We start from the raw sequence: 27187 nt of genomic DNA on the forward strand, positions 1-27187 counted from the left end.
ACCTTTCTCGTAAAAAGCGTTCCAACTCGATACCTCGCTTTTACGTCACAAACACCAGTAATTCTGAGTTCTGTGACGTGTGACGCATTTCCACGCAACTTTGATTAGCGCTTCCTTGCTCAAAAAATGAATCGTCACCGTTTGGGCAGGCGACTCCTTCAGTTCCTCACGCTGCATGACGGTATGTATAAGCAAATCATTTCTGGGGCTTTCCATTTTATGTGATATTAGACATTGTAGAGTCGAGGAGATGGAAGTGCTAGTGATTAAAACTAAAACAGGGGCAACTGTAGACAGACGACAAATGCCAGTAACTTTTATTGTACAGAATAGCATTGTACCACTGCTCTAAGATTAGAAAAAAGGAAAAAGTCAGTCGTACATCATTCTAAAATTTCTTTCAAATAAGCTGCACTACAATGTCCATAATCCATATTGTTCGAGATGTTTGAGAATGTTACACAATAGAAATTATTTAGACATGTTTGTACGTTATTATCGCGTGAGTACCTCTAGTGATTGACTGATATTTAGAAAATCCTCTGCCTTTCAGAAGATTGATTGCAAAAAGGCAGTTAAAGGTACAAATATTTAGGAGAAAAAAGAAATTGTTGGATAGCCTGATTTTTATTATATGACATCTAAAAAGACCTCCATATTTTTTAGTTGTTTTTTGTTGGGCATATTTGAAGATTTTTTGGACCACTTCAACAGAAGAAATAGAGAAGAAATTACTTGAATTCAAACATGCTATCAGAAATGTAACTATTTTTTTTTATCTATTATTATTATTACTTATCTATCTTATTTTAATGCAATACATCAGTCAGTAACTATATATATATATATATATATATATATATATATATCGTTACTGACTGATGTATATATATATATACCGTTATATCTACGTACAGCTACGAAATTATATAAGCACCTACTTATAATTTATTTCGACCACACACCAGATTTACTACCGCGTTACGAAGTCGGCACAATATGATTTTAACCATAAATTAATAAATGGTCAATCCGGACGAATCTCCATCAGGTCGTACGAGACGAAATTTTATATTAGGTTGTCCTACGAGCGAACTGGATCATATTTGGCTTTTCGCGCCCAGTCGCAATGCAAAGAATTGAACGCAGCTAAATGCTTAAAATAGAACTTGAGCATCGCAGTTTCTTACTTCTCCCTTTGTACATTACTATCTACAATCCGGTCAGAAAATAGTTTTTAAAAAACGGATTTAGATACCGTAGGAAGCGTTGTAATACCGGATCTTGTCCAGACAGAAGGCTTTGGAGGCAGGTACGAACCCAAAAGCGACGATGTTCAACACAATAAGCGCATCACGTGTCTAAAGGCTGATTAGAGTCATCACCAACGCAAGTATTATCACAAGTAGTAGTTGGCGAGGGCGCCAGGGTAACGCTCTAAACATACAGAGATAGAAACGTAACACTGTAAAGTGTCCAACGTAAAGCGGAAACGACAGATCAAACGGTCCAGACGGTTGCGGGCGGAGCTGACACTTGAGTGTCCGTTTTCGCAAATTAAATAGAAAGTGAAATCTGTTGTAGGCCAAAGTATCGAACTCTATGAACCATATGGGGCTTAAGGAACGCAAATGTGGGGATACGCATTTGTTGACTTCAGAGCAGACGATAAAGCCACAATTTGCACTGGTACTAAGATCCAGTACAATCGGACAACTTCTATCTGACTCGTGTCTAAGTCAAATCTAGCAAGGGTATTTTGTCTACTGGCAGAAGTTTGTAATCGTCTGCTTTCATTCTGGTAACTCTGGCGCTATAAAATAGTTAACCGCCTTAAGACTGTGGTAAGCAATCGACTGATGACTTACCCCGTCCCAGAGGCGCGTGTAGATGAAGTTAGTCGGGCTGGGCTTCTAATAGAACTCTGTGAATGGTCAATAGCATTGGTCAACATTAACTACAAATGCACGGACCGAAAAGGACCTCGCTAGCTATGACAGATTTCTTTATCGTTCTTTGACGTCGATCTTGCAAGATGCAGTATCGGCAATCCGTTCGGGAAAAACCGTGGACAATATTTGTCGACGATAAACGTTGGGATATTGTACGGCTTACTTAGGCAGATATCTTCCCTTTTGCGTGAACCATTCTTCTGTCATCCGCCTCGATTTCGATTATTCTTGCAACATTCTCCTTGTCTTTTTTATTGCGCCTCAGAAAAACAGAATATGTTGAACGCCTAAGTTAAGATGGGCCAAGAGGCTGTTTGTAGCAATGGTTCTATCGGTGTGGCCGCCGTGTGCTGCCATCCTCATCGTCGCTGCCCGACGCACGATGCTTTTCAAGCCGGCATCTTTTTCGGCCAGACCCTATACGGTCATTGCGTCGTTCGGCAGAAGCGCCTAGTAGAATAGGGCCAATATTTGTACATCCTTTGACGATTCTATTGGCGTTATTACTATTCGCCCTTTGTGATATCATCATAGTGAAAGCAATAAAAGTTATCGACCGGCGACGCTCGATAAACCCTGCAAGAATTGCCCTCGTTTTCTAACCTTGTTTAATATAATTAAGCGTCACAGAAAAACAGAAAGGGTGGTAATTTACAGTTGTCATTCCTTCTATACAAATCATCGTGTATTAATTATACGTGCTTGTAATCACGTTACGTGCATCGTTAATTGCATCAATTAAGAAATGAATTGGTGGATGAATGCTAAGTTAGGATACGTTTTGAAGTTACGAGTATAGATTTTGTACTTACGACAACTATGCAGAAAACTGGTCATGCAGTTTTTATTATTAACTTAATAGACTCATCTTATCTAATTTAAGCCAGTATCACATAATAGAACGGCTATCTTAATCTTAAGCTAACCTATAGCAGTTGTCTGACTGCCTGTTAGCCTTATATATGTTTAACCTTGAGGTCTAGTTGTAGGCTTCTACTTGAAAATGGAAATTAAATGTTGTATCAGTCATTTTTAGCGTATAATATTTTTTAATTTTCAAATTAAAGCGACGCAGATCAGAAATAAAAGGGTCGAATGTACGATTCTTTGGCAGTGACTGATCGCACATTTTGGAAGTGGGTTGTTGGCCTCAGGTAAGGAGCTTCTGGACCTTATATCCATTGGACCTGCAACAACCAGCACAATTAGAACAACAATGCTTGTGGATGATATTCTAGTTGCTTTTAGTAAAAAAAAAAATTACAAAAGGGTTTCTAGTTTATGGATATTATCTTACGAAATGCACATAGAGTCTTAATAAAAAAATTAGCTCTAACTAGTTGCTTAATTTATATAGAACTGCTTCTCGTATTAAGTCTATCTGACAGTAAATCGTTAACAAGAATTCTACAGTAATATTTTACATAAGGAATAAGTTACGTTGACACAAGGCCTATGCTCTATACATATGAGGGCTTTTTTCAACTTGCAAGTCATAAGGGGTCACCTGGCAGCTTCATCAGCTCAAGCTCAAGTTCAACCAATCCAATTACTTGGACGATAAGCAGAACACCTTCAAAGATGTTTCGGCTACCCGCGGATTCGTACTCGATCCGATAGAGGCTACATTACGGGCAAAGCCACAATGCCTCCGGGGGAGATGGGGGGCGTATTCCATTTTAGCGTTAGATGTGAATTATTATAAATATGAAAAAGCGCGACAGTGGCATAAAATACAGTCGTAGCTCAATCAAATAGATTCTAATTAATTTAATTAAATAGCTTCAACTTTTAAGGCCGCTCGCGTAGCACCATAGGGAGATATCTTTGGACATATTTTAGCCTATAAAAATTCAATTATTTTACTGTCGACAATAATTTTTCTGTGCGATTTTCTGTGCAAAATAGAAATACGAGGTGATTTTTTTTAACGATCGCAGGCGCCATAGCGTGGTGTGAGCGGATTTCGTCCCGTATGTTGTTTATAACTGCGCCATTCTAGCTCACACGCTCCATCTTAGGCGACTGTTGCCGGCGCTAAACAACCAAGTAATGACGTCACAGTGATCTTAACCATTTTGAAAATTTTCCAATGATTTTTCCTTTTCCCGTACGTAAAATGTCGAAATTAACTATTTTGTGTTTTCCAGCTTGCAGTCATCAGTTGTGTAGCCGGCTTAGACTCTGGTTAAATGCTCGAATGAAACAAGCCCGGTTTGGTGACGGCCCAGGAGTCGAATCAATAATTTAGACGACTTTTTTAATGCCGTTAAAAATCGGCCGAAAATTGAGCCGATTTACATACCTTCCCCAGAAATCTGCCGACGGCCAACTCTGTTTACGTACGTTCCGAATACAGGGTCGTCCGTGTACATTGAGAAGGTTCGTAGCCTTGTTGTAGAAATGTTAGATATATTCATCGAGACGAATCCGAAGTTCGTTAAGTCCGCCAATAGGCTGTCGAAGTGACTACACAACAGTACCGGTAACTGGAGCAGGGTATTTGCGATCAGAGAATTGTACGCGACCTATAGTTTTCGTTAACCTAGGTCTACGAATCAATAAGCAATTAGCGCAAGACAGGCGCGGGACGAAGCTTGCGAGTCTGTCTAGCGAATCATCCACGTTTCATATAAACATTGTATAAAGGACAATTACATATTGTATATGTATGTTATATTTCAGTAGGGACAATAGGACAGCAGGCAGCGTTTCAAATCCAGTTGAAGTGCGAAACCAGCGGATAAAAAGACACTATTTTGGATCCGCAACGTGATTAACAAAGTCGTTAAGTGGTCGAATACGTTATCGCAGACCCCGTTGAATAGACGCGGACCCTCCACTTGCCTGATGTGTCTGTTTAGCAGACGTACGCTTTGTCTACACATAGGCATAGTTTAAATACTAAAGGTACGTGAAACGTTTTGATTATAGTTCTGCTATTGAGTGTAATGGCACTCATCAAGTAACTTCTGTCGCCATCGCGCCGTGAAAGGCGTGTCGGTCTGCCCTCGTGGTCAACGGCGAAGAATAGTAGGGGGCGCATAAGTCGCTGACTAATATCCAGATGGGTGGAGCAGTAAACGTTCGGCCTTTTAGGCGATTGAGTCAGTGATACGGCTGTTCGAATATGTCCAAGGAATGTAATTGGCCCCAAAGCAGCTGTTCGAAGGTATGTCAAGTCAGAGCTCATGCTTTATGTTGCAAGGCTGCATCGGGCCACCATCGATCACCGTCTCGGTTTCCTTAAAATCAACCGTATTGCTATTGAAAATTGCTGGCACTAAATGAACAGAGGACTAGTTCTACGAATGAATCGCGATTGGAGTATCCATAACATCTTTCTAGTTGAAATAATTCTTCCAGGAAAGTGCCACGCATATAATTAAACAGAGTTATCTCCGTGTCATGATTGTACATAGGCTCAGCTCGTTAGGCACCTCTGTTATTACAATTAAATTGTAAAAAATTAAAAAAGAAAACCGAGAGAACAACAAGTGATCTGAACGGATCGTTTCTTTGTCCCCTCTAGTCGAGCTGCCGCACTACTCTACATCGTTATAAGTGTATCAGTATGTATAAAAAGTTGACAGACAGCTGCTGGTAATATTCTTCCAGCAAGAAGCTAGCAGTTAGCAAAGTGCTGGATTTTAATCCTGGTCTGAAACGCGCTTGTCTTAATTCTATATATATCTTTGTTCCGATTGTTCTACGTTTGCGGTTTTCAACTGCCACTTTCGACATCTTGACGATAGCATGCAAAAAATAGAGCATATTATTTATTATTGCAATTACTCGAATTGGGTGAGATTTATAATTTACCTATGAGTATTCTAAATGTGTATGCACCAATATGTCTGGGACAAGTGGTTAAGCTTTGATGGTAATCGGTACATAAACAATTGTGAATCGTCCCGGAAAAGAGGCCGCTTAGTCGGACGCTAAGATCAATCTGCCCTCGTAGGGTTTTTTTTTCAGCAGTCACAAAGATACTCGCAACCTTCAGCCACCCAAAAACGTAACACCTCCAGCGATTCCAATATATTGAATCAATTCTATCAAGCAGTTTAAAAAGGAGCGCTGTCTTGCCCACTGCCCAACATCTGCTGATTAGCCCTCTGACCCTAAACTGACGAATCGTAGATATGATGCCCCGTGACACGGTTTCTATTTACGATTACTATTACGAAGCAAAGAAGGTACATGAAAACTATAGTAAAGTTTAGATCTTTTTTTTTTTTTATTTATATAATTTGTGTAGCTATAAAACTATATATAAGTTAAAAAGGTGACGGAAAATGTAAAGGAAAGGTGATATGAATACTTTGACGACGCTAGGAAGTGGCCGAGCACTTACTAGGTACAAAGATTGCATGTATATTTAGCTCGAACGATAGATTGTAAGGGTCTGAAATCACTTCCTTAGAAAAGTCACGAGTTTATGCCTAAATACGGCAAATAGCAAAACTAGGTATACCAATTAACGTACTTTTGAGAGTGCAGAGTCGTTCCCTATGATGATCGCATTAAGTGAAGAAAAAATAAAAACAAAATACACCACAGGTCACTTAACCTACAGAAAGTTTAAAACTGCTAGAAAAACAAAAGTGGCTAGTTGACGCAAAATAAGAGTGTCATATGGCAAATGAGCCACAAGGGGAAAAGGAAATTTACAATAAACATATGTTCGCGGTATATAATTCGCTCGTTCGTACAGGTAGTGTTCTATGGTAGTGGAACATCTGATTTTTCTATGCGAAGCGTATGCTTAAGGCACTTTTACAAAAACGAGAAAAAAAAACTGTGAGATTATTGATTTTTATGTTCTTTCTCCGGGTTGTCGTATGCTGTTAGAATTAAGGACATTTCGCTATCGTTACCAAATAACTAAAGGGAAGAAAAAACGCCATACAAAAAAATAGAGACTTAATCCAGAGGGCGAAAGATAATACGTTGAAGACACTCAAGGAAATTACAAGAAGATATTGGGAAGCGAAACGAATGGCACGTTCAAGCTACAACGAAAATAGCGTTTTTAATAACTTGCAAAATTGTCGTTAATCAGATATAAATACATGACAGTTGTACCAATATCTGACCAGTAAACAGTTATATTAATAACAATAAATATAACGGCATTGTTTTTTAAACATTTTTAGGGGATTGCTTAGAATTCGAAATGTTCAGACGTACTCGCGTACCACTAGAGAAACTAATTTATTTTTATATTTTTTCTTGTTTTAGAAGTATATAATGTGTTAAATTAATTTTATATAAGTGAGATTATAATTGAGACTCAGCTAGATGTCCAAGACTTTTCTGACCTCTCTTTTTCGCTACTGCAATGTCAGAGGTATTTTTTATCGAAGCAATTTCTAGTGTTACTGCGCTTATCGTACTTAGCTGGGTCTCTAGCAAAACAGGCCCCTGTTTTCTCAAACAGAGTCCGGTGTTTTTAGAGCAAAATAAGCAAGGCATCCGGTCTTCCACCATTGGTTAAACCAGGGCATTTGAGCTCCGAGATGGCCGGTGTTGGTCTTCTCCCTGATGCTACTTTGTTGATTGCTCTTATTCTGATGTGCTTTGCTTGCCTTTCCGGACGTTCGGTGCAACTGCATGGATTCATCCGCGTCAGCTGAGCGCTCAGCGGTTTAAGACTTCGTAGAGCACGTACGACCTCATCCAGCGACGATAGTAATAGATAAAGCAAAACAGCTCGCTCACGATGAGCCCAACAACTCTATAGATTTCACAGGAGGTCTTAGCACTGATATATCAGTCCAACGTACAAAATATCAACAAGCGGTTCTGGATCCGGCCTATTCCGATATAGACAGATGTTCTGGGTTTATTGAAAATCTGTTCGAACCCATCTAAGCTAAGGGTAAAAAAAAACACTACTAATTTCGCTATCACGACAGCAGACCCGGTTTCACTCGGAAATGTCTATCGTGTCGACCATACCTTACCGAAGACACTCATTGATCTTACTTGCTACGTATCATGTATATCAATGACAGAGCTAGAACTCGCTAGAGCAGCAAAAATAATCGTTATAGCTCGCCTTTTTCAGTAAATACCTGCATATGACACCAACATGCCGCAGAATAGGGTGACATGAGGCTTTCTTTAACGGGCAGTCAAGTGAAGCGTTCACAATAGTAGAAGGCAACCCGCTCAGAATATCGTGGTTGTATCTCATATGATTTAAAATTTACTAGAATATTTATACTCGCTAAATAGCTCAGGAACAATCTAATGCAATTTCGGCCTATGTGTATTTCGCTACTAAAACTTTTATTTTAAACTTTAAAACGTTTATATAATTCATCAGATATCAGCTATGTCTACGTGGGCTTTAAATTTGTAAAGCGGTCAAAAGGTCGTCTGTTTAATTCGTGCAATTAACTCTTCAGTGTGCGCCGAACGTCACAGACCACCGAAAGAACTTCTAGTTAACATACGACTGTCCCACAACAAAAGTGTCAGCCGATTTAAGTTGTAATCCACAAATACTGATTCGTCTTCAAGGAGATGGACAGACCGCTACACGTTTACTTACGTGCAAGGCTTTACCCACCGGCTTCGTAGGGTTTTATATCAACTTACCTGAAGCTGTTTTTGATCACTCATGTGATGTATCGAGTCCGGTATCACCGTTCCATAGACATTCCAGTAGATGACTAGCTTCCAGCACCTAAAAATGTCCGTGTGTCTATGCCGGAACATTATTCGAACCTACACCTACACTGCGGTGTGATATCTCGCGCTTTCGTGAACGATACGATGACAAGAGTTTTTTTTACAAACGTTCCATATTCACGAGTCGACAGGACCATTAGCATTGAGCAAAAATAGATTGTTTCCTTTTAATTCTTCTTTGATCAGGAGGATTGTCCAACATCAATATTTCTAGTTAGTGCACGCTGGCCGTATTACGCAGACGCGATTTTAAGAAACCCATATTATTGACATTCTAAATAAACCACCAGTATTTCCCGGCCTAACACTATATTACCTGTAGGCGTTCCGATCCTTGACAAAACCTGTCTTTCTTTGCTGATTGTTATGTGAAGTATTTCGTATAGCTCACAAATGAATATCGATAATTTTATGTTACGTACTGTATAATCTACCGCGCCTTCAAGCCATTCTAGGTTAGAGACGACGGAAACGTCCAGGACATAACTACAAAGAATACCCGTCATGCAACGTAGATCTCTTATCATTCCCTAATCAGCTGTATGATATAGATCTCATAAATTCGAGGCTGCAATGAGTTGTATTAGAGGATGCTTTACAATGTAGCCTCCTCTAGCATTTTTCCTGCCAGTGCTCACTAGTTACTCAGTATTTACTTTGCAGTGACCATCAGCAAGTTGGCACTTTTCAATTTGGAACTAGAGCTAGTAATAGGGCAACGGAGCTCGCATGTAGACTGGAAGTCGACTGCAAGAACAGCTGGAAAGCAGTGCGACTTTATGTTTCTCCAATATGGAAAAGGCCTAGCTTGAGTACAGGCGATGCTTTTCAACTTAAGCGAAGGCCCGCTATTATTAAAGGGAAATCTGTAAAAAATGTGCAGTTCGTTCTAATGTTAATTCTTACTTAGTCGGATCTTATCACGCAACGTCCAGCCTACGCTTACTAATCATCAAAGAGTTAATTGTAGATCGAAAAAGGTGCATAATTGCGTGTTTACAGTTAACAGATTCGTTAACCCCAAATAGGTTGAATGAACGTGTCTTCCTGGGTTACGTCACGCGGAAGAACCGCAATTATGTAAAACTCTGCGAAATCCCGAAACTAAATAGCGTATTGATGAGGCCAATGGATCATTAAAATGGATAAACAGAAAGAAAAACATCCGGTAGAAAAATTTTTCGAACAGTCCCGGCCGAAAGAGGTTTTTATGCAAAGCCATGCCTGTGTCCGCCTTGCACGTGCCGCAACGTTACGTTCCGTAAATAAAGCCGTTTAGTAATTTTTTTCAACATAGCATGTTTTCGATCCGTACCGAGCCAGTAAATTTTATGCCGGATGATAAGGTCAAAAGGAACAATAGGATCAGGCATTTTTTTTTAAATAGTGCCGTTCAAAAGGCTCATTAGCCCCCTCCTGAACTGCAGGTTTGAGCGGCAATTTTGGATTTTTATTTTGACGCATAAAGCGAAAACAAGTTTACCGCATGCCATTCCTGCAGGGAACAAGAAAATATTACATTGCTATTGTTTTTCCCGCCAAAATGTTTGCTACGATCGCCCGAGGAAATGCCGCTATATCTTAATGAAAGGACTTGACAAGAAGCAGATGCAAACTGAAAACAAAATGTAAGAGTCAGCTTTTATTAGCAAGTGTTATGGTCGGTCAAAAAAGGAATGCAATTTTGGTACACGGCTCGATATTAAATTCCCGGAAGAAGGACGGCATGGATAACAGCACACAATGACAGGCCAAACGGCCCACAGCAACCAAGAATCAAGCTGCTTCCACCCATAGCTTTTTGCAATGGCGAGACGGATACCGATATGAATATCCCTTGTTTATAGTATTATTTCAGGTGGCTGGTACTCAGAGCAGAAATGCGTTCAGCTATGCTCTCTCACCCGTCTCACTCATAAGGTAAATTACTTAAGTGCTAAGTATACAAGCATATGTTACGTATAAATATCTCCGACAGTTGAAGCGGGTACGTTTTTTTTAATGTATGTATAGAACTGGAGCTTGCCATGACAATGAAAGGGAATGATGCGATTAAGACTGTTCAAATATGACACTGACTAAGGTTCTAGGCATTACTGAGATACGGTTTCGACTGGAACCTAGGACTACTCAGATCCATCGTTCAATCATAAATAGGTTAAAATCTTTCCAGCTGTAGGTACTTTATTTTGTTAATGGCAGCCTTATACTGATATATACGGATAATTAAACTGTAGTGGTACATAATTTCCACTTATGAGAACACACGGCCTGTAGTTGAAAGCGGCGACCCTACCGGCTAAATTACCTGACGTGTCTGACCACATGAATGAACACGAGTCCTTATGTGTATTTTTGTCACCTAAGACTACACCTTGCGTATTAATAAAGAGCGGTTTAGGGTACCCATAAAAAAAAAAATACATTACTATGTAAAAACTCTTTTCTCAAGCTCGTGATCTGTTGCGATAATCACACATTTTTTTTTCTCTAAAAAAATTACGCGAAATGATCGAAAAATCGCAGGTTAAGTATGTCCTGTCAGCTATTTATATATTCACCTCTGACTTTAAAAACATGGGTAAACTGCGCTACGCATCTTATATCTAGATATCTCCCACAAAAATGAGGCATTCGCACAAGTAACACCCATATGTTTCAGTTTTTCATCACAGGTGATGGTAGGGGATCAATATAATTATCCACATGGTAATACTTTCGTATCAGTTAGAACTACTGAATACAATTCTAGACGCAACCTGCATAGCAGCACATAAAGCACTCCTGGGGGTTCTAGTCCCCGCTCCACGACGATACCGCACGTAAATCTCGAAACACAGATGGGCTCTAGCTAGCGGCGTTCATGTGTTTTGCACCCAAGGGTGACGTTTTGTTGAAAGTTAGGCCGCTTGAAATGCGCGGCCTTTTGGAGCAAACTCTATGCGTTACCATCTAACACTGTCCCTTTGCAGGAGATTGTATGTTAACTTCTTCTTCCAAAGAAACTTCAGAATTATAAAGTTTATTAGTAAAGTTCCGAAAAAGCTACTCAGCACTATCGCGCTAGATAATTGCAAGCTAAAACAGAACTTAATTTTATGAACAGATAAATATAACGAGTTCCATATTCGGAGCTGCGTTAACAAATCATCTATACAGTTAGAGAAAAGCATGTGAAACGGACTGCAAGACTAAAATATAGGCAATATATACAACCTTTTTGAATTCTGGTCAGTAACAGCCATGAGTGACTATTTCGTTAACGACATCAGCTGTTTTCAGTCATCCCATATTAGCCTTCTATAAAAAAAAATTACAGTTATATATCAATTAAACTACATAAGTTAGCTTTGTGTAAAATGTGTCCTTGAATCAAAGTAAAAACCTGTGCAACAGAGACCTTTCTAATGAACGGCTAGTGTCATGAAATTGTTGAAGTCAGATTTCCTCCTCATGTATAAAAGGGCAAAACGCGCCAAAAATGACGAAGAAACCTGGGGCTACCCTATGGATGCAGCATCAAATGGTTCAGAAGATATGAACTAGAATAAGAAAAAGTATCCTTGCAGCCAGAGAAAGACGTTGCAAAAAGCCGCAAACCTATTGATATGCAACGAAAATGATTAGAGAGGAACACAGATATATAACTGAACCTAGATAGCAGGTGGGAAAACACATCCAACAACATTGGAGAAACGCATGTAGAGGCTGTGTGCGATGGAAGCTCAATGAGGCTCGTCGAAATACGAGTGGTACCCTCAAATAGTACGGTCATTGACGCTTTTGACGCTGAACCTAGAAACAGGTCAAGCCTCGAATAGGTACGTTTGTTTCATGCTACTTGTCAAGGTCAATGTCGGTACGGTTGCAGACACGACGTTCGGAAAATGTATATATTTAGACTCGCGGTCAACCCCCAAGCGAGCGTGGCCACATAACTATTGAAGAGGCTTCACCGGAATATCGCAGTATCCATAGCCAAGAACCGTTTGCAAAGATCTGGTATGATAGAGCATCTGCAAAGACATCACAGCTGTGCTCCCCTGAAAGTTATTGAGAATATATAGAATAGCCTTCCAGAAAATCAATAAGTTTGCTCTGTCCAAGAGAGACAAGTTCTTAAAGAGGCGCCATTTTAACATATGAAAAATCGTAACTTATGTTGTGTCCCTCGAAAGGTAACATAGTAAACCCAAGTGTGTCTAGCAAGCCTCGTGAACCGCAGCAGTCATACTTATTCAGTAACCAAGCAGACGCTCATGTTTCGATTATAATGACTACTTGAGAGACAATCGAACAAAATCATATAATATGTTTGGGTGGCCAAAATAGATTAAGGCATTTTTCTCAAAACTATGCAGAGACACAGTATGCTGTTCGTAATGCTGATATGGTCTAGCAGCTGCTTCTTTTGTGTTGTCACTCAGTGAAGAAAGCTGTCCTTTGAAATTTACTAGAAATTCAAGTGCTAATAATAATAATGGTAATTATTAAATTCTGAATGAAGAGAGATACAAATCTTCCAAGAGAAAGTTACTTGCTACTTGCTAGGCTATCAAATGGCAGTTACAAGATGGATATTGAAGAATATGACTTGTGCACTAATGAAACGATCGGATGCTTGTGACCCCCCTGGACACGCCATTCATCAATGTTTATTAGAAAGTATACTTTGTTACGCTCTACAGTAGCAAAATGGCAGGACAATGTTGTTTACAAGGCATATCTGGGTTGGGTGAAAGCTTTTGCCCACGGCTACAGAAACACTTCTGATGAATGTACTTATTTAGTCTAATTTCAATAGATTCGATCGCGGTTTTAGTTAGCGGGATCTGAATCGCGACACGTTCCTATCTGTTTTTTGAGCGTCTTTTTAACGGTGATAGCGAGTAGGTCGAGGCTGTTGAACAGATATTTCTTCAATTGCTTTCCACACGCAATAACGGATTCAAAATCGACAGGACAGGTGCTATTTACGGACTCGCTATTGTTTTTAAAATATCTAAATAACCTTCGAACGAGGTACGGCTCTATTATGCCTTCTTAGCTAGGCACAACCACTCAAAACGAGGGCGCTGCTTGAAAATGTGCTTTTATTCGCAATGGAGGCGTCTTTTTGCCTCATGGCAAACCAGTGCTCTTTGCTACGACTCTTTTTATATATATATATATATATATATATATATATATATGGTGAATATTTTGTCATTGTTGGGAAATCCAGGACGGTTCTTGAGAAAACTCAGGAACAGAGGAGACAAATTGGTTCCCTCTGGGGTTTTGCTATTTACAAAGAGTTTTTGCTTCACCACGATGGCCTAAGACCCATAGTTTACATGAAGGTTACACAGCAGGCAGTTACATAGGTCCTCTTACAAGCCCGTATATTTAGTTATGGTTACGGATGCCGGTCAAGTAAGGAATCTGTTCTTCCTTCATCGTACCTTCATATGCTAAAAAGTACATCCGTATTCAGTGTTCGTAACGTTTTACTTCTAAAGATAATATTCGAAAGGTGGATAGCTTAGGAATTCACGCTTTAAAGCTAGACGCTAACTAACAGTCATTCCCTGACGCAACTGAAACAATGAGCTTGGCTATCATAGACAATACTAATAATAGAAAAACGAATTATATCAAAATAAGCCACTTATTTAAGGTTACAATTAATGAAGAACATGTGACGCACTTCAAATGGTGATGTTAAGTATGGTCACGCCTGCGTTAACTTCAGCCGAAAGTCTATAAGGGATCATTAAGGAAAATGCCGTGGCAGTAATCGGTTCGCATGTAAATCTGCGCCTTCGTAACGAGGGCGGCAATCGTGTAGATGACCGTGAAGGCGCAACTACTAACTGCTGGTTTGGGAGAATGCGTAAGTTTTGATGGAACCACAGCGCACTCGGCCTGGAACGTGTCTTGGGGTCTCTAAAATTATCATTATCTACCGATATAGTAAGCACTATGTAGTACCACTCCTGGAGTATCGAAACTAAAAGACTGCCAAATATGGTTGTCGAGAATGAAAAAAAATGCTAAGCAAGTATAAGATAAAAATGATAGGTGAGATAATGTGTTTTACGGTATCGAAAGGACAAATGGCCACTACGCTCTATATGAAAACAAGTTGTGGAATAAGGTGCCTGACATCTCATAGATTGCAATTGGATTATGCAAACCTCCTGCGTTATTAGATTCGATATTCCGTCGTATGGCGCGTGCAACGCCGCTGGTGAAATTGACGGGATAAAAACGCTTCCGTTGCCGTTTTTAGAGCAGACGAATCGTCGTCGATCGCTCGAGACATGTACATCCGAGGCAGCAGCAGCCGCTAGCGATCTAATGTACATTCGATATATGGCGGCAATTTTAAATTTAACTCTCACGAAGTCCTGCTACAAATTGTATTACGTATATTACAATTTAGAATGCTCGCAGTAGTTGTTGCTTCTCTTAGAGAACGAAATCAGATAGACCTACTGAACTTGATAGCGTAATGCTGATTAACTCTTTGAATACTATGTACTTAAATTTACGTTGGGCCGATAATCAATCGCAAGCCTATTGTGCAACGGCATCAAACGCCACCAAGGATATACAGTGTCGCGTTATCTGGAGCTTGTCTGCGTCAGTAGCTTGACATTTCGTCGGATTCCAAGGTACTGATCAGACCACAAAACCGATCAGACGACTAGATGCGCTTTTAAAAGGCGCATATGGTACATAAATCCGCTCTTGGCTAACACGAACAGCTGGCAAAAGAATCGCGCGAACGGACGAAGCTCGTTCGCCGCCAAATTCGCCCTTTGCTTATGGCAGATCTGCTAGCTGCCGTTTACGTCGATCGTCAAAACCTTCATTTAGAGCGTATCAGAAGCGGTTTGCAAGAGAGCTTGATTCGCTGATTATAGATGACACTTTCGACCGTGATTTGTTTGCTTCTACTATACTAAAACATTGTAGACGCTATTTTGGAGGGAGAAGTGTCCGGGTTGCTGTATGAATGAAAACTTAGAGCTTTAATTCATGCAAAGCTTTTGCTGATGACTTCGCCTATTTTCTACCTTGATGCATTAAGAAATATGGACATTTTAAGTTCGTTTCGAAACTTTTGGTAATCGCAGCTTGTTTTTTATGGGCAAATACTGAAGCCCATTAGAGATTGAATCATTAGGTTGGAAACTAAGGATCCTTCCTGCGTTCACCAAAAGATGCTCCGTATCCGCGCAACGAGTCCAGTTAAAGAAAGCAACAATAATAAAGGTCAAACGGTATAGCGACTTTATTATATCGTCGTACCACAAGAAACAAGCGTTTGCCACTTTGTTGCCATATTTCGGGACGAAATAATGTTTAGTTAATGGGCACCAATAAGGCGAAGAAGCAATTATTTGCAATGCTAGGACATAAACAAACAACCAAAACATAAGAGTGCATGCATAATAAATTGACGTCCGACAGGGCTATAAACCCTTCATATCTGACAGTTATATTATTGCACGCTTGACACGCTGCTAAATGGCTACCCGTGCATCTCGAATATTTTTATTATCGAATAATCTCTAGGATTTACGATAGATGGCCTCTCTTGACATCGTTCACGTTTGGCTGGTAAAGATCTGTGCTACGTAATTGCGAAGTGCTTTAGAAGGTACTAACTTTAGCACTAGATACACAGGAAAAATCTAGGGGTATTCACCGTTGTGATGCGTTTCTAATGAGTTCTGCAAAGGCCTACAGAATACAACGATCTGTTACAGGGTTTTGGCAAGGATCATGCACTCTTGACTAGTCTAGCTATCCAGTTCAGGCGTCGTCTATATGGTCTGCTGTGCTCCTGTTAAATCCTCTTTTTCATGGCCCCAAATTTTCCTAAAGCAGATCTAGGTGGTCTGCGGGCCCAACAGCAAGTCGGGAGAATCGTGACGTCACGGGGCTGTACGCGCATGAGTGCCATTGTGGCAAGGGTACGAAAGCGGGGTCGGGAAGTGGGCTACAACTGGCGGCCAGAAAGGGTCTGAAAAGAGCGAGTTCTGTGAGAGAAAGTAAGCCAGTACGCGCTGCCTTCCCTCCTTGTGTATTTCTCTTCCAGTCCCGTGTGCTGCGCTCCGGCGCGCGATACTTCACCAGGTTAAGAGCTGAATAAATCGACAACTTGTGACTCGTTGGAGATTTCAACAACATTAAGTTTATTCAATTAAAAAGACGTGCTCACAACATGAAGAACAGTGCTATCGGAATTAGTTGCTGTTATAGTGCTTCATACAACAACAACAATAATAATAATTAGAAAAGTTTTACGTCAGGTGCTAAAGTAAATTCAGTTCAACGCTCCTCTTGACCGTTGGGTCGACTGTGGATACATGAGTAGAAACCGCCATAGCAGAAGTTATAGTGCTTGCGTGTTGTTTTCGTGAATTAAAATGTGCTCACCTTGAGAAGACGTTGACGCAGGCGAACAGTCACAGATGCTTCGATTACGTAAAAGTCAATATCGTCTTACCGTTGATTTCAATCTCTACCACCTTTCTTACCATGCACCCAAATCCCGTAAGGACCACAAGGCATCTATTGTTCTTTGCTATTGCGCTTTTTTCGCTAGTAGAGAAAAATAGTGCCGGCTCGTAGTAAAATGTAATGTTCGCTCGGTTGGAGTAACTCTAGTTGCCTTTTTCCCAAGAAGGGAAAGAGGAGAGGTTTCACTTTATCATCTCTTTTAAATTAGAAGGTCTAAAAGCGAGTCCGAGTTCCACTACTATAAAATTGGGTCTGCTAACTTAACCAACTCGTCACTCTCGTACCGCGGTAGCGCTGAACTGCTTTTATTGCCATTTATTGAAGATGAAGCTCTAGCCGAAAACAATAATAACCTCAACGCTGATCCGAATAATTCCAACGGGCAAATGGCAGCGTCGATCAATTTTAGCAGTACATCGCAGGTACAGCTGAGCGGGCTCGACAATAGCGTTCCAGTTAGTGGAGATCATCAACCACAACAAAAAGGGGGAGAAGCGATGTACGTCCATCAGCCGTCGCTAATGAATATGTCATCGATTTACCCACTTGAGTACGCTGTGCCAATTTACGGCTACGCGATGCCACCACTGATGATAGTGACGATCGTGGCGAACACATTTGTCGCCGTGGTACTCTCACAACGGCATATGGTCACGCCAACAAACATTGTCCTTCTAGCGATGGCTGTATGCGATATGTTGACGCTGACGTTTCCTGCTCCTTGGTTTTTCTATTTGTACACGATGGGCAATCATAACCTGCTCCTGGGTCCGGCCCCGCTGTGCTTTGCGTTTGTTTCTATGACCGAAGTGATCCCGAACGCGTTTCATACGACGTCGATTTGGCTGACCGTCTTCTTGGCCTCACAGCGATATATCTACATATGTCATCCGCAAGCGGCGCGCAAGTGGTGCACATTGCCTCGCGTGTGTAGAACTATAGGCGCTATCGCGTTGGCCGCGTTCGGACATCAGATGCTTCGCTTGTTCGACTGCGAGTTCCATGATATCTCTGTCGAACTTGACGACGGCCGCCAGGTAAGGAACGGTAAAAGGAAATCTCACTTGAATTGTACAAAGGAACATCATAGTCAGCTAAACTTTAGTCTTTCTTTAAAAGCACACAGTGCACACTTACTGCTGATTCAAACGCAGCGCCATCCATGTTGCTCGGCAAATATATAAAACTGCATTTCGGAATCAGGCTGTGTGAGTAGCTTATTTCAAATTCTGGCCGTCGTTAACATAAGTAGTTTCTTATAGAAGTACCGGGCTACAGGCTTCAATCGGCCTGAAAGTCTACCCATGAGTGATGTCGTGGGCTGTATTTAGTAGACGTCCTGACACTTGGTTGGTAAGCTTACGCTTTTCGATAAAGCACTTGATTGAATAATGATTAGGGAGCGACGAAAACGGACGATCCACCTACTACCCGTAAAATGTTGCCGTAAAATGTACGCATCGGTGCAATTTATATGGGACATATTGGACGGACTGAAAGAACAATTTAGTGAAATACATCGTATGAGTAGAATAGTGAGCTCTGCACTGCTTGCAACTCTCGTACAGATTAACGTTCCGCTACACTAAAACGTAGAGAGAAGTTTTAACCGTTGCCATAAGATTCCAAAGTTACGACTGATTTCAACTTCTTATTCATCCGTATGATAGGTCTCATTTACTGACTGGCTTGCAGTTTCCGAAAGTGACTAGATGCCGGCCAAATTTTCGCTTTAGATCAAAGCCTACAAAAGGTGTTAACCGATAAAAGAAGTTGACGATTGACTCGATCCCAAATGTGCTTTAGCCCAAGTTACTCTTCCTCAATTTTTGAGTCGCTCAGACTACCACGTGAGCTCTGGACTACTTCTCTACCGCACCGGTTCAGCAAGATTAAGTTAAAAACTGACAGAAAAAAGTTACATGAATCATACCTCTGCGCCCTTATATACAATTCCCTCTGGAATTGTTAATTACTAAAAGTATAACCTTATTCTACATGCCTTGAGTAGCAATCTGAATTGTTTGAATAATTTGGATACCCCTAATAACCTCTGAAAAAGAATTGAGGACACAATACGAAAAAAAATGAACGAACGGTAAAAGAAGCATCGATCCAAGCTGAAATTCTGCACAACTCAGTCTCAAGCAATGCAGCTATTTATTTCTTATACACCGGTTCCATTAACTGTTGTACAGAGATGCGTGCGCTCGGCGGTAGCCGATAAAGGTTCTTTGTTCGAGAAAGGCTTTCGTTTCGGCGTAGCGGGCCAGGGCCAGGGTTGGGAGAGGAAGTATGTGACAGGGGAACATGATAAAAGAGCGTGACTCCTTTTTACTCCTATCCAATGTCTCTTTCATTCGTCCCTTGAGCCTCCGATCTCGCTTCTTCATCGAGTTTAAAAGAGACCGATTAAAGCTACGCGTTTCACTTGCAACGCACCCTGTTCGCGCGCACGTTTTCAAAATCACAATGACCGCCAACCAATCTCAATAGCATAAAATTAAATTAGGATCCTTTTTTCTCAACCGAGCGTCGTCTGCAAAGCTTAATAATTTGCATTTATTTACGCTTAACTACCTGTCTTTGCTTAGAGTCATTCGAAATAGTCGGAGACATCTTGTTAGGAGTAAGCCACCGTTGCTATGGTAACGTAAAGCAAAAATTCATCTACGATGTAGAAAAGAATGGAATAATATAATCTGTACAGCATTCAAAAAGTCAATAAATGGATAACCAAGTATCGAATAATAACGAACTTGCAGGGCATTAGCTAACGGTAAGCCGGACGTGTGTTTTAAATACAACTTTCAAGAGTATGGGGCTGCTATTTTGCCACTATTGCTGGTCCACACAGTGGACCAGCAATAGTAACAAAAAAAAAAAAGGAGACGCACCTGTGTGATAAATGTCTGAAGTCGTTATCATTGGAGAATCTAAACAATGTTATCGTTCGACATATTATACCTCGAATTATTCACTGCTAGCAAATATATGCCTAGATTGTGCCGTCCACTTAGATCGTGGCCAAGCACACTTGCCAAGCTTATGTAATAATAGTTTATCTAATGTTTATAGCAACGAACCTCATCAAATTTTCGGATAAATTTTCTCAACACTTTTAGTAGCCTTTTTCGGTAATTGGTTAGGGCTGGCGAAAACCTCTTTCCAATGATCCCGCCTAGCCATATATGCCCGTCTTTCGTGGTCCAGGAAAGGATTTGGAACACTTTAGTGGAAATATGTTTTTTAAATTAGTTAGAATACGTGGGTTAGGCTGCTGTGGTTGGTAGGTCTAGGTCTCTATATGTAATTTCTCGATTTCACACGGCTATCAAAAAGCGGCGTAGATAATATTTTAAAACATTATACGCTGGCCATTTTCGGATAATTATTTTTATGGGTAAGTTTGTAGTTGAGTAGGTCTTTCCCCTTTTTGTTAATTATTTTCTATTAACTTCTAATTTTTTATTCACAAATTTTGCAGCTACATATACATGTTACTTAAGTTTAAGAATTAACCGTCGTCCATCGTACACATAGACTCACCCCAGGGCGACGTAGCTAATATATATATATATATATTCGATAAATACTGGTAAACTATAATTTATCATTCTGTGTACATAAGTCAAAAGTTGAAGTAACGTGACAGTTGTTTGTAAATAAAGCTCTATTTTTTTCTATAACGTGGCTGTGTTCTTTTTTAAGCAATATTACAAGTGGCTTGATCTGTAGAAGTATTCAAACACTCACCAAATAGTTTTTGGATCCGCTAATTTTTTCGACGGGTATAATAAAAATGATATCAAAGTCCTTGTCGAAGCATAGCGTCAAAGGTACTTTCGAACGTGTATCATTTTGAGAAAATTACAACAATCGGTCTAAGGATTAGCAGGCATGAGTGTAAAATCTAGATAAGGCTACGACTCATTCTTTCTACTCATTTAGTTAAACATTGCTTTTACAAACTTTGAAGCGAAATCACATAGCGGAGCTGCGAAAACTCTAACGGGAAAAAGTAATCTCTGGCGCGGTTGGACGATGGCGGCTGATTTTCTAAGAGTAATAAAAGTATGATCAAGTTAGCATCTGTTTATTTTTTGAGATTTACAAGTGGGCTAACCAACACGAAAGTAAAAACAATAATTAATGAGAAAAAAGATGCGCGTGCCTTCTTTTATACCGTCTTCAATAAAATAATTATTAAAATAAATTTACAAAAAATAGTGTCGCTTTTTTATCTGGCTACTGCAGAAGCAACTTTGTCACTATCTCGCCAAGTTCTTAGAACTGCCCTAAAGACAATTGCAAAAGGGACAGCCAAGATATTATTTATAGATCGAATCAGAATAGACAAGACTTGATCAGTAAGGGAAACTCGTACGGTACTGCCTGCAAGCGTGATTTCAACTCGAGTCTGGGAGATGCGTCAGAAGTTGCCAGCAGATTTCAACAACATGGTGAAAAGAAGACAGCATCCCGGATGCATCATTAACAAAGCATATGCTTTATTCCATAGCAGATTGACCGTTTTAGGCTGGTTACTGCTGAAAGAAAGAATATCCACCTAGTTTGGGTCTATCGGCTTTTTATATTTTTCGTAAGAAGCGATATTAGTGTGTATCATTGGCGGACCCGGCTTTCTCTTGGCTATTTGCAGACGTCGAACGCGTGGTTGAATATTACGTAATCCTGAGTTCTTAATTATGGTTCGAGTTGGATTCACGTCTCAACGGTACGCAGGATATCTCCAAACACTTCACTCATTGACTTCCGCTGGCCTCAATCAGTGCCCGTTAGGAAGGAACAGGTTTCTGGCAATGTCCGATATCGTTTAGGGTAAAAACTATTGAATTCTGATTTGAACATTGTCTAAATGCCAGGTCCCAATGCTACTCGTAGCCTACGTCAAAATTAATAGTTTAATAAGAAAATAGTTCGTACGAACAGCAAAATAGAGAAACTTTTTTTGTATTCTCGTTCCCACAGAACGTATGCTCGATTTGGAGAATCAGAATTCATTCCTTATAAGTAAAAACGTTCAAGTGGACACGGGTATTACCATTTGACAAAACGAAAAATTACCTTTTTTTTAAAACGTAGAAAACTCCAAGACCAATTTAACCGACCCATAAATCGCTTAGATATGTATAGTAGAATAGAGCCACAAATTTTATTGAACTGTATTATTCCCAACTTAAATTCGGTGCATTTTTTCTATATTCTAATAAGGTAATAAATGTTGTTGTGTCGCTGATTGATGTTAGAACAGCGTGTGTATACGTGCTTGCGTGGCCGAACTGGAAACAAAATACGTACAGAAAACGTGCACTTGCGTAACATGCTTCAGCCGTCAGGTTGCCGTTTCAAAGATCCGGTAAATTTCGTCGTGTTCTCTTGGTGGGGGGCCATTTGCCCTAACGAGAGCTTGCTAAAGTTATATTTATTGGCTAGTGGCACTCAACACACATGTAAGTAATTAACCGTTTTGGCTTCTGTTCAACAAGCCCAGAAACGATTGCAATTCTGAGCTCTAACGTTTTACATACACGTTTTGATCGTCTGAGTTTTTTTTTCCTAGTGATGATGTAATAAATGAAACTTGTCTGTTGAAGTTATCGTCTGCCAGTTTCGTAGAATTTAGCCATGTCAGAAACGGTTCCTTTCGTACATGTAGACTATTTCGACAGATAAACATTTATTTCAACAACTAGAGCAAAACCCGTCAATGTGATTGATTATTTTCAATTGAAAAGCCAGGTGGAACAATTTGCAGATTAATAACATGGAAACATATGGGGACCAGTTTTCCTCTAAAGAGGCTCATTTACGCGGCGCGAAGAATCGTTTACGGTATAGTTTAAGGCGTTAGCTATGATCGTCTTCTAAATCTGCCCACACAAAATTGTACATAGTTCAGAGTTTGTCCAAAATTGAATACAAATTCAAAGGTAATTAGAGAAGCGTCCTGCTAAGAGCAGGTAAGAAATATTCATACCTGTGCAATGCTAACGAGCTAACCTCTCAATAGCTTTGCATAATCTTTGACCGTACCCGCTTCTTCGAACTAACCCCTTTTGTACTGATTAAATCTCCGGTACGTTACCGGCAGAGGGGAGCATGAAACAACCGACAAAATGGCGTGAGAGTGCCTACTGGATATAGCGGTGCTGTGTATCACGATATTAGTACTTTGATAGCTCGCATGTTACCTCACTCGCGAGAGGTTGACGCGCGCCACCGATGTGGCATTTATTTCGTACAGGCATTTTATGTTTTGTGTCTACCGAGACGAACTTCTGCAACAACTTTCTGTTAGATAATACTGAATCCTGACGGCATATTATCTTATTATGGATCTCAGCTAAATAATCAGCCAATAAATTTTTAGACGTTCAAGCGAAATAGATTGAAAGGCGGTTAAAACTACGTGGGCGCACGTTCTCCGCAGTCTTACATTACTTGCCCCTTATATATAAGTAAAATGGTAGGACAATTACGGAATCTGAATTGCTATAATGTTCATTTTCGTACGAATTTACGCAAACGTTTCATTACTAGCCTCTATTTCAGCTAGATTGCTCAAAGACAAACGCCATTAGTGCTAGCATTAATTTTATTTAATATTTTGACATAGCTAGTCAAAAACATTAACTTAACAGCCCCAACTTTTCGAATTTAGTAATAGATCACAGCGGGCTTACGTGCAGCATTTGCATTGCAAAACTCCCGTTATGCAGACACAACCTGCCTTTTTAGTGAAGTCGTACCATAACGTAGAAACAGTCACCATGGATGAACCATTAAATTACATTATCTCAGCACTCTATCTAGGGGCAATGTAGGTTACTGGAGAGGTGCAACTTATATTAGTTCGCTGTTATATATATTCTCCTATATTAGTTCCCTATAAAAATTTCTATACAAAAGCTCTCTGTTAAAACTGAACAGCTATTTATTGCTACTTTAGCAATAGATTAGGCCAACAGTATACAGTAAAGGCCGGTCCTAATGTAAACACTACAATTTATAATCTCTTTCTGGCTGACTCCAGTCATCACAAACGCACATATCTCAACACGTAGCTCCTTCCCTTCGTATATTATTTACCGTTCTTGTTTATTTACAGGTGGTTGTATGTGATAAACGTAATGCACCATGGGTAGTGCATTTCTTCACGACGCACATCTACTACAACGCGTACTTTACATTTAAGGCACTTTTCGTTAACCTCGTTCCGTGCGCAATGCTGGTTCTTCTCAATATTCTGCTATTCCGCGCCCTCAAACAGGCCCAACTGAAGAAGCGCAAGCTCCTTAAGGATGACACTAGTCATCCTATGGGCTTGCTCAGTCAGTTAACGCTCCAAATGTCGAACAGCACTCGAATCGGCAGTGCGAAGATGGGAGTTCAACTTTTACGGACTCTTAATTGCAGCGAAAGCAGGAGCAAAAATCCAAAGAAGAAACTTTGCCGAAAGGACGATTCTTCCTTGACGACGGGCTTCGTCAGCATGCACTCGATGGGCAGTTCGTCGAACGCTATCGTTAATAGTGAAGGCAGTAGGAATCCCCGGAATGACTCACATACTGGTATTACGCTTATGTTAATTGTCGTTGTGACGGTTTTCCTCGCCACCGAAATACCGAACACGACCGCCGTTATTCTGCACGTTCTCAATAACAATTGTCACTTGCGGATTTCCTACGATGCGCTCAACGCTCTCATGGTTGTCGTAAATTTCTTTTTTATGGTTAGTTACCCTTTTAATTTTGCCATATATTGTGGTATGAGCAAGCAGTTTCGTAGCACGTTTCGGGAACTGTTTGGTACAGGATGGCTACGATCGCCCGGCGAAGACGTGTGTCGAAACGCTCGAACGGCTAGCTCAATGGTCGCCATGAACGGAGGAAGTCTAACGGCTATCATAAACACACAACGTACACTAGAAACCGTCTTGTAGGAAGCGAAAGATACAATAACGGAAGATTAAAACGTCATACAATACCTATACAACCTGTCAAGTCGGCGTAGCATAGATTCAATTTGAACTCGACCACGTCGCGAAAGGGATCAACAAATTGAGTTACGACGCTCGAAAGGAGCGGGATGATGCTGAAGCTCGTAATAAAACAGAGGAAAATTAATCAGGCCTTTTCTTATTTGTAAACACTGATTAATATTTTGTGCAGCTCTATGTATATATATATATATATATATATATATATATATATATATATATATATTGCTCGATTTCTTTGAAAACGAGTACTAGATAACATATTTAATCGTAGAAACAGAAGCTCACGATATACGTGTAGACAATCGTAGTCGATAGATTAGCAGTTCAGCACTCACCGTTTTATATATAGGAGTAAAAAATAATACCTAGCAGCGATTTTCGTCACAGCCTCGTTCCACATTTTTCAGACATATTTAATATTTTGTAAGATAAATCGTATATCTATGTTGAGCTGGTGGAAAGACTTGATCAGTCGTGTTAGTTGTCGTACAAGCGCATCGAAGCTCACCAAATTGGAACTATCTGCACAGATACACAATCCAGAAAACTTTTTCCCAAAACAGCTTTTGCCAGGTAAGCTTTGCGCTGGGTACCAGCCAGCTAGAGCGATCCTTAACAGCATCATCAGACATAAACCCTGAAATAGGTGCTTCGTAGATATATGTGCATTAGAAGGGTAAGAATGTAGGACAACAAGATTTCTGCTACTAAAAGCTGAACAATTGTAAGACACGAATGGTACACCATAAAACAACTCTCTCGTTACTAATTGCAGCACGTTATAATGAGCAGTCTTATTAACGAAACCAAGTTAAGCAAAATGGTCCTGGCTGAAATTTAGCCATTCGTGTTAGCCGTTGCACTATGTCAAATGTTTCTACTTTTATGTGCGGATCGTTGCATGGCCCTTCGTTCTACCACTTATTTAAATTAAGCTTCAATATTTTCCATGAATTGATCCGGAGCACAATGGCATAATGATTGTACCAACGCTTTGTCACGAATCAGCTATCTACAGATTAGCAATATGTAGTAGGAAAAGGAAATTAAGAGAAATACACTTACGTGCTTATATTTTTATATGGCAAGGTAGAATCATATTAGCACTACTCCGGCCAGCTTAATGGTAAATTTTAGATTTCTTTTTTCCGATCTAACAATCAGGTATTAAAGAAGTAACGATGGTTTTTTTAGGTAGATGACCTTAAGGTCTCGTACCTTGTATAGTACGATACCTTGTGTAGTGTTGGTCGGCGTTGGTGTCATTTGAAAACCAAAATTCAACAGTAGAAGGAATGCGAGTAAAATTGTTGGATGCCTTTACTCAGACTTCAAATTAAATTTCGGTAGAAATTAATTACGAGAAAAACACAAATGCTACCTGGACCTATAAAAAAAATCTATGTTGTTTATGGTTGAGATGGATGATCGGAAAAATGGCCCAAATATTGTTCTGTCGCTTGCGTTCCGGAAACTTCGATGTCAATCAGCTACGAAAAAAAGTTTATGAAGTAACTACGAAAGTTAACCAAGACCGTAACATCACGTGAATAACCATGATATCACAAGTTAAAGATACTACACCTACCAATTATAAACCGCTTGAAGACAGCTGGCTTCAAGAAGGAACTTGAAGTTTGGACACTACACGAACTGATGTAAAAGAATTTACTGGATCATATTTTTATCTCGAGATATGACGAAATTGCACCATTTTCACAGCAATTGATCAGGCGTTATGAAAAGTGTATCACATACGACGGACGATACCCGAATGGAACATTTTAATGAGTCTACCGTTTACCTCGGATCTAGTGTCATCTGATCATCATCCGCTTCGGGCTCTGCATGGATCATTTAACGCTTTTCATTTAGCTTCAACCAGAGAGAGAGAGTTAGGGTTTTTCGCTCATTGATTACAACGACGACGGGATTACCACATCAACCCAGAGAAAAGGAAAAGTTCGTTGATTAAGGCAGAACACATTTA

General features: G+C 40.1%; 1 protein-coding gene and 2 long non-coding RNA genes across 3 annotated transcripts; 1 reads left to right on the plus strand and 2 right to left on the minus strand.

Annotated features, from left to right (window-relative positions):
- Positions 1 to 2748: 2748 nt before the first annotated feature.
- On the minus strand, positions 2749 to 9082 carry LOC147755038 (uncharacterized). The gene is made up of 3 exons (XR_015329685.1): positions 8971 to 9082; positions 8562 to 8830; positions 2749 to 3139 (listed from the first exon to the last, which is right to left on the minus strand). It is a non-coding gene; the product is annotated as an uncharacterized LOC147755038 (long non-coding RNA).
- A 6830-nt stretch (positions 9083 to 15912) lies between these two features.
- Positions 15913 to 17229, minus strand: LOC147755039 (uncharacterized). The gene is made up of 2 exons (XR_015329684.1): positions 17088 to 17229; positions 15913 to 16671 (listed from the first exon to the last, which is right to left on the minus strand). It is a non-coding gene; the product is annotated as an uncharacterized LOC147755039 (long non-coding RNA).
- A 328-nt stretch (positions 17230 to 17557) lies between these two features.
- LOC111253354 (sex peptide receptor-like) lies at positions 17558 to 25321 on the plus strand. The gene is made up of 2 exons (XM_022812618.2): positions 17558 to 18208; positions 24304 to 25321. The coding sequence occupies exons 1-2, from the start codon at positions 17558 to 17560 to the stop codon at positions 25135 to 25137; spliced, it is 1485 nt and encodes a 494-aa protein (XP_022668353.1). The 3' UTR covers positions 25138 to 25321.
- The last annotated feature ends 1866 nt before the right edge of the window (positions 25322 to 27187 follow it).

This window comes from Varroa destructor, unplaced genomic scaffold (genome assembly GCF_002443255.2).
Source record: "Varroa destructor unplaced genomic scaffold, Vdes_3.0 BEIS01000006.1, whole genome shotgun sequence".
Taxonomy (NCBI): domain Eukaryota; kingdom Metazoa; phylum Arthropoda; class Arachnida; order Mesostigmata; family Varroidae; genus Varroa; species Varroa destructor.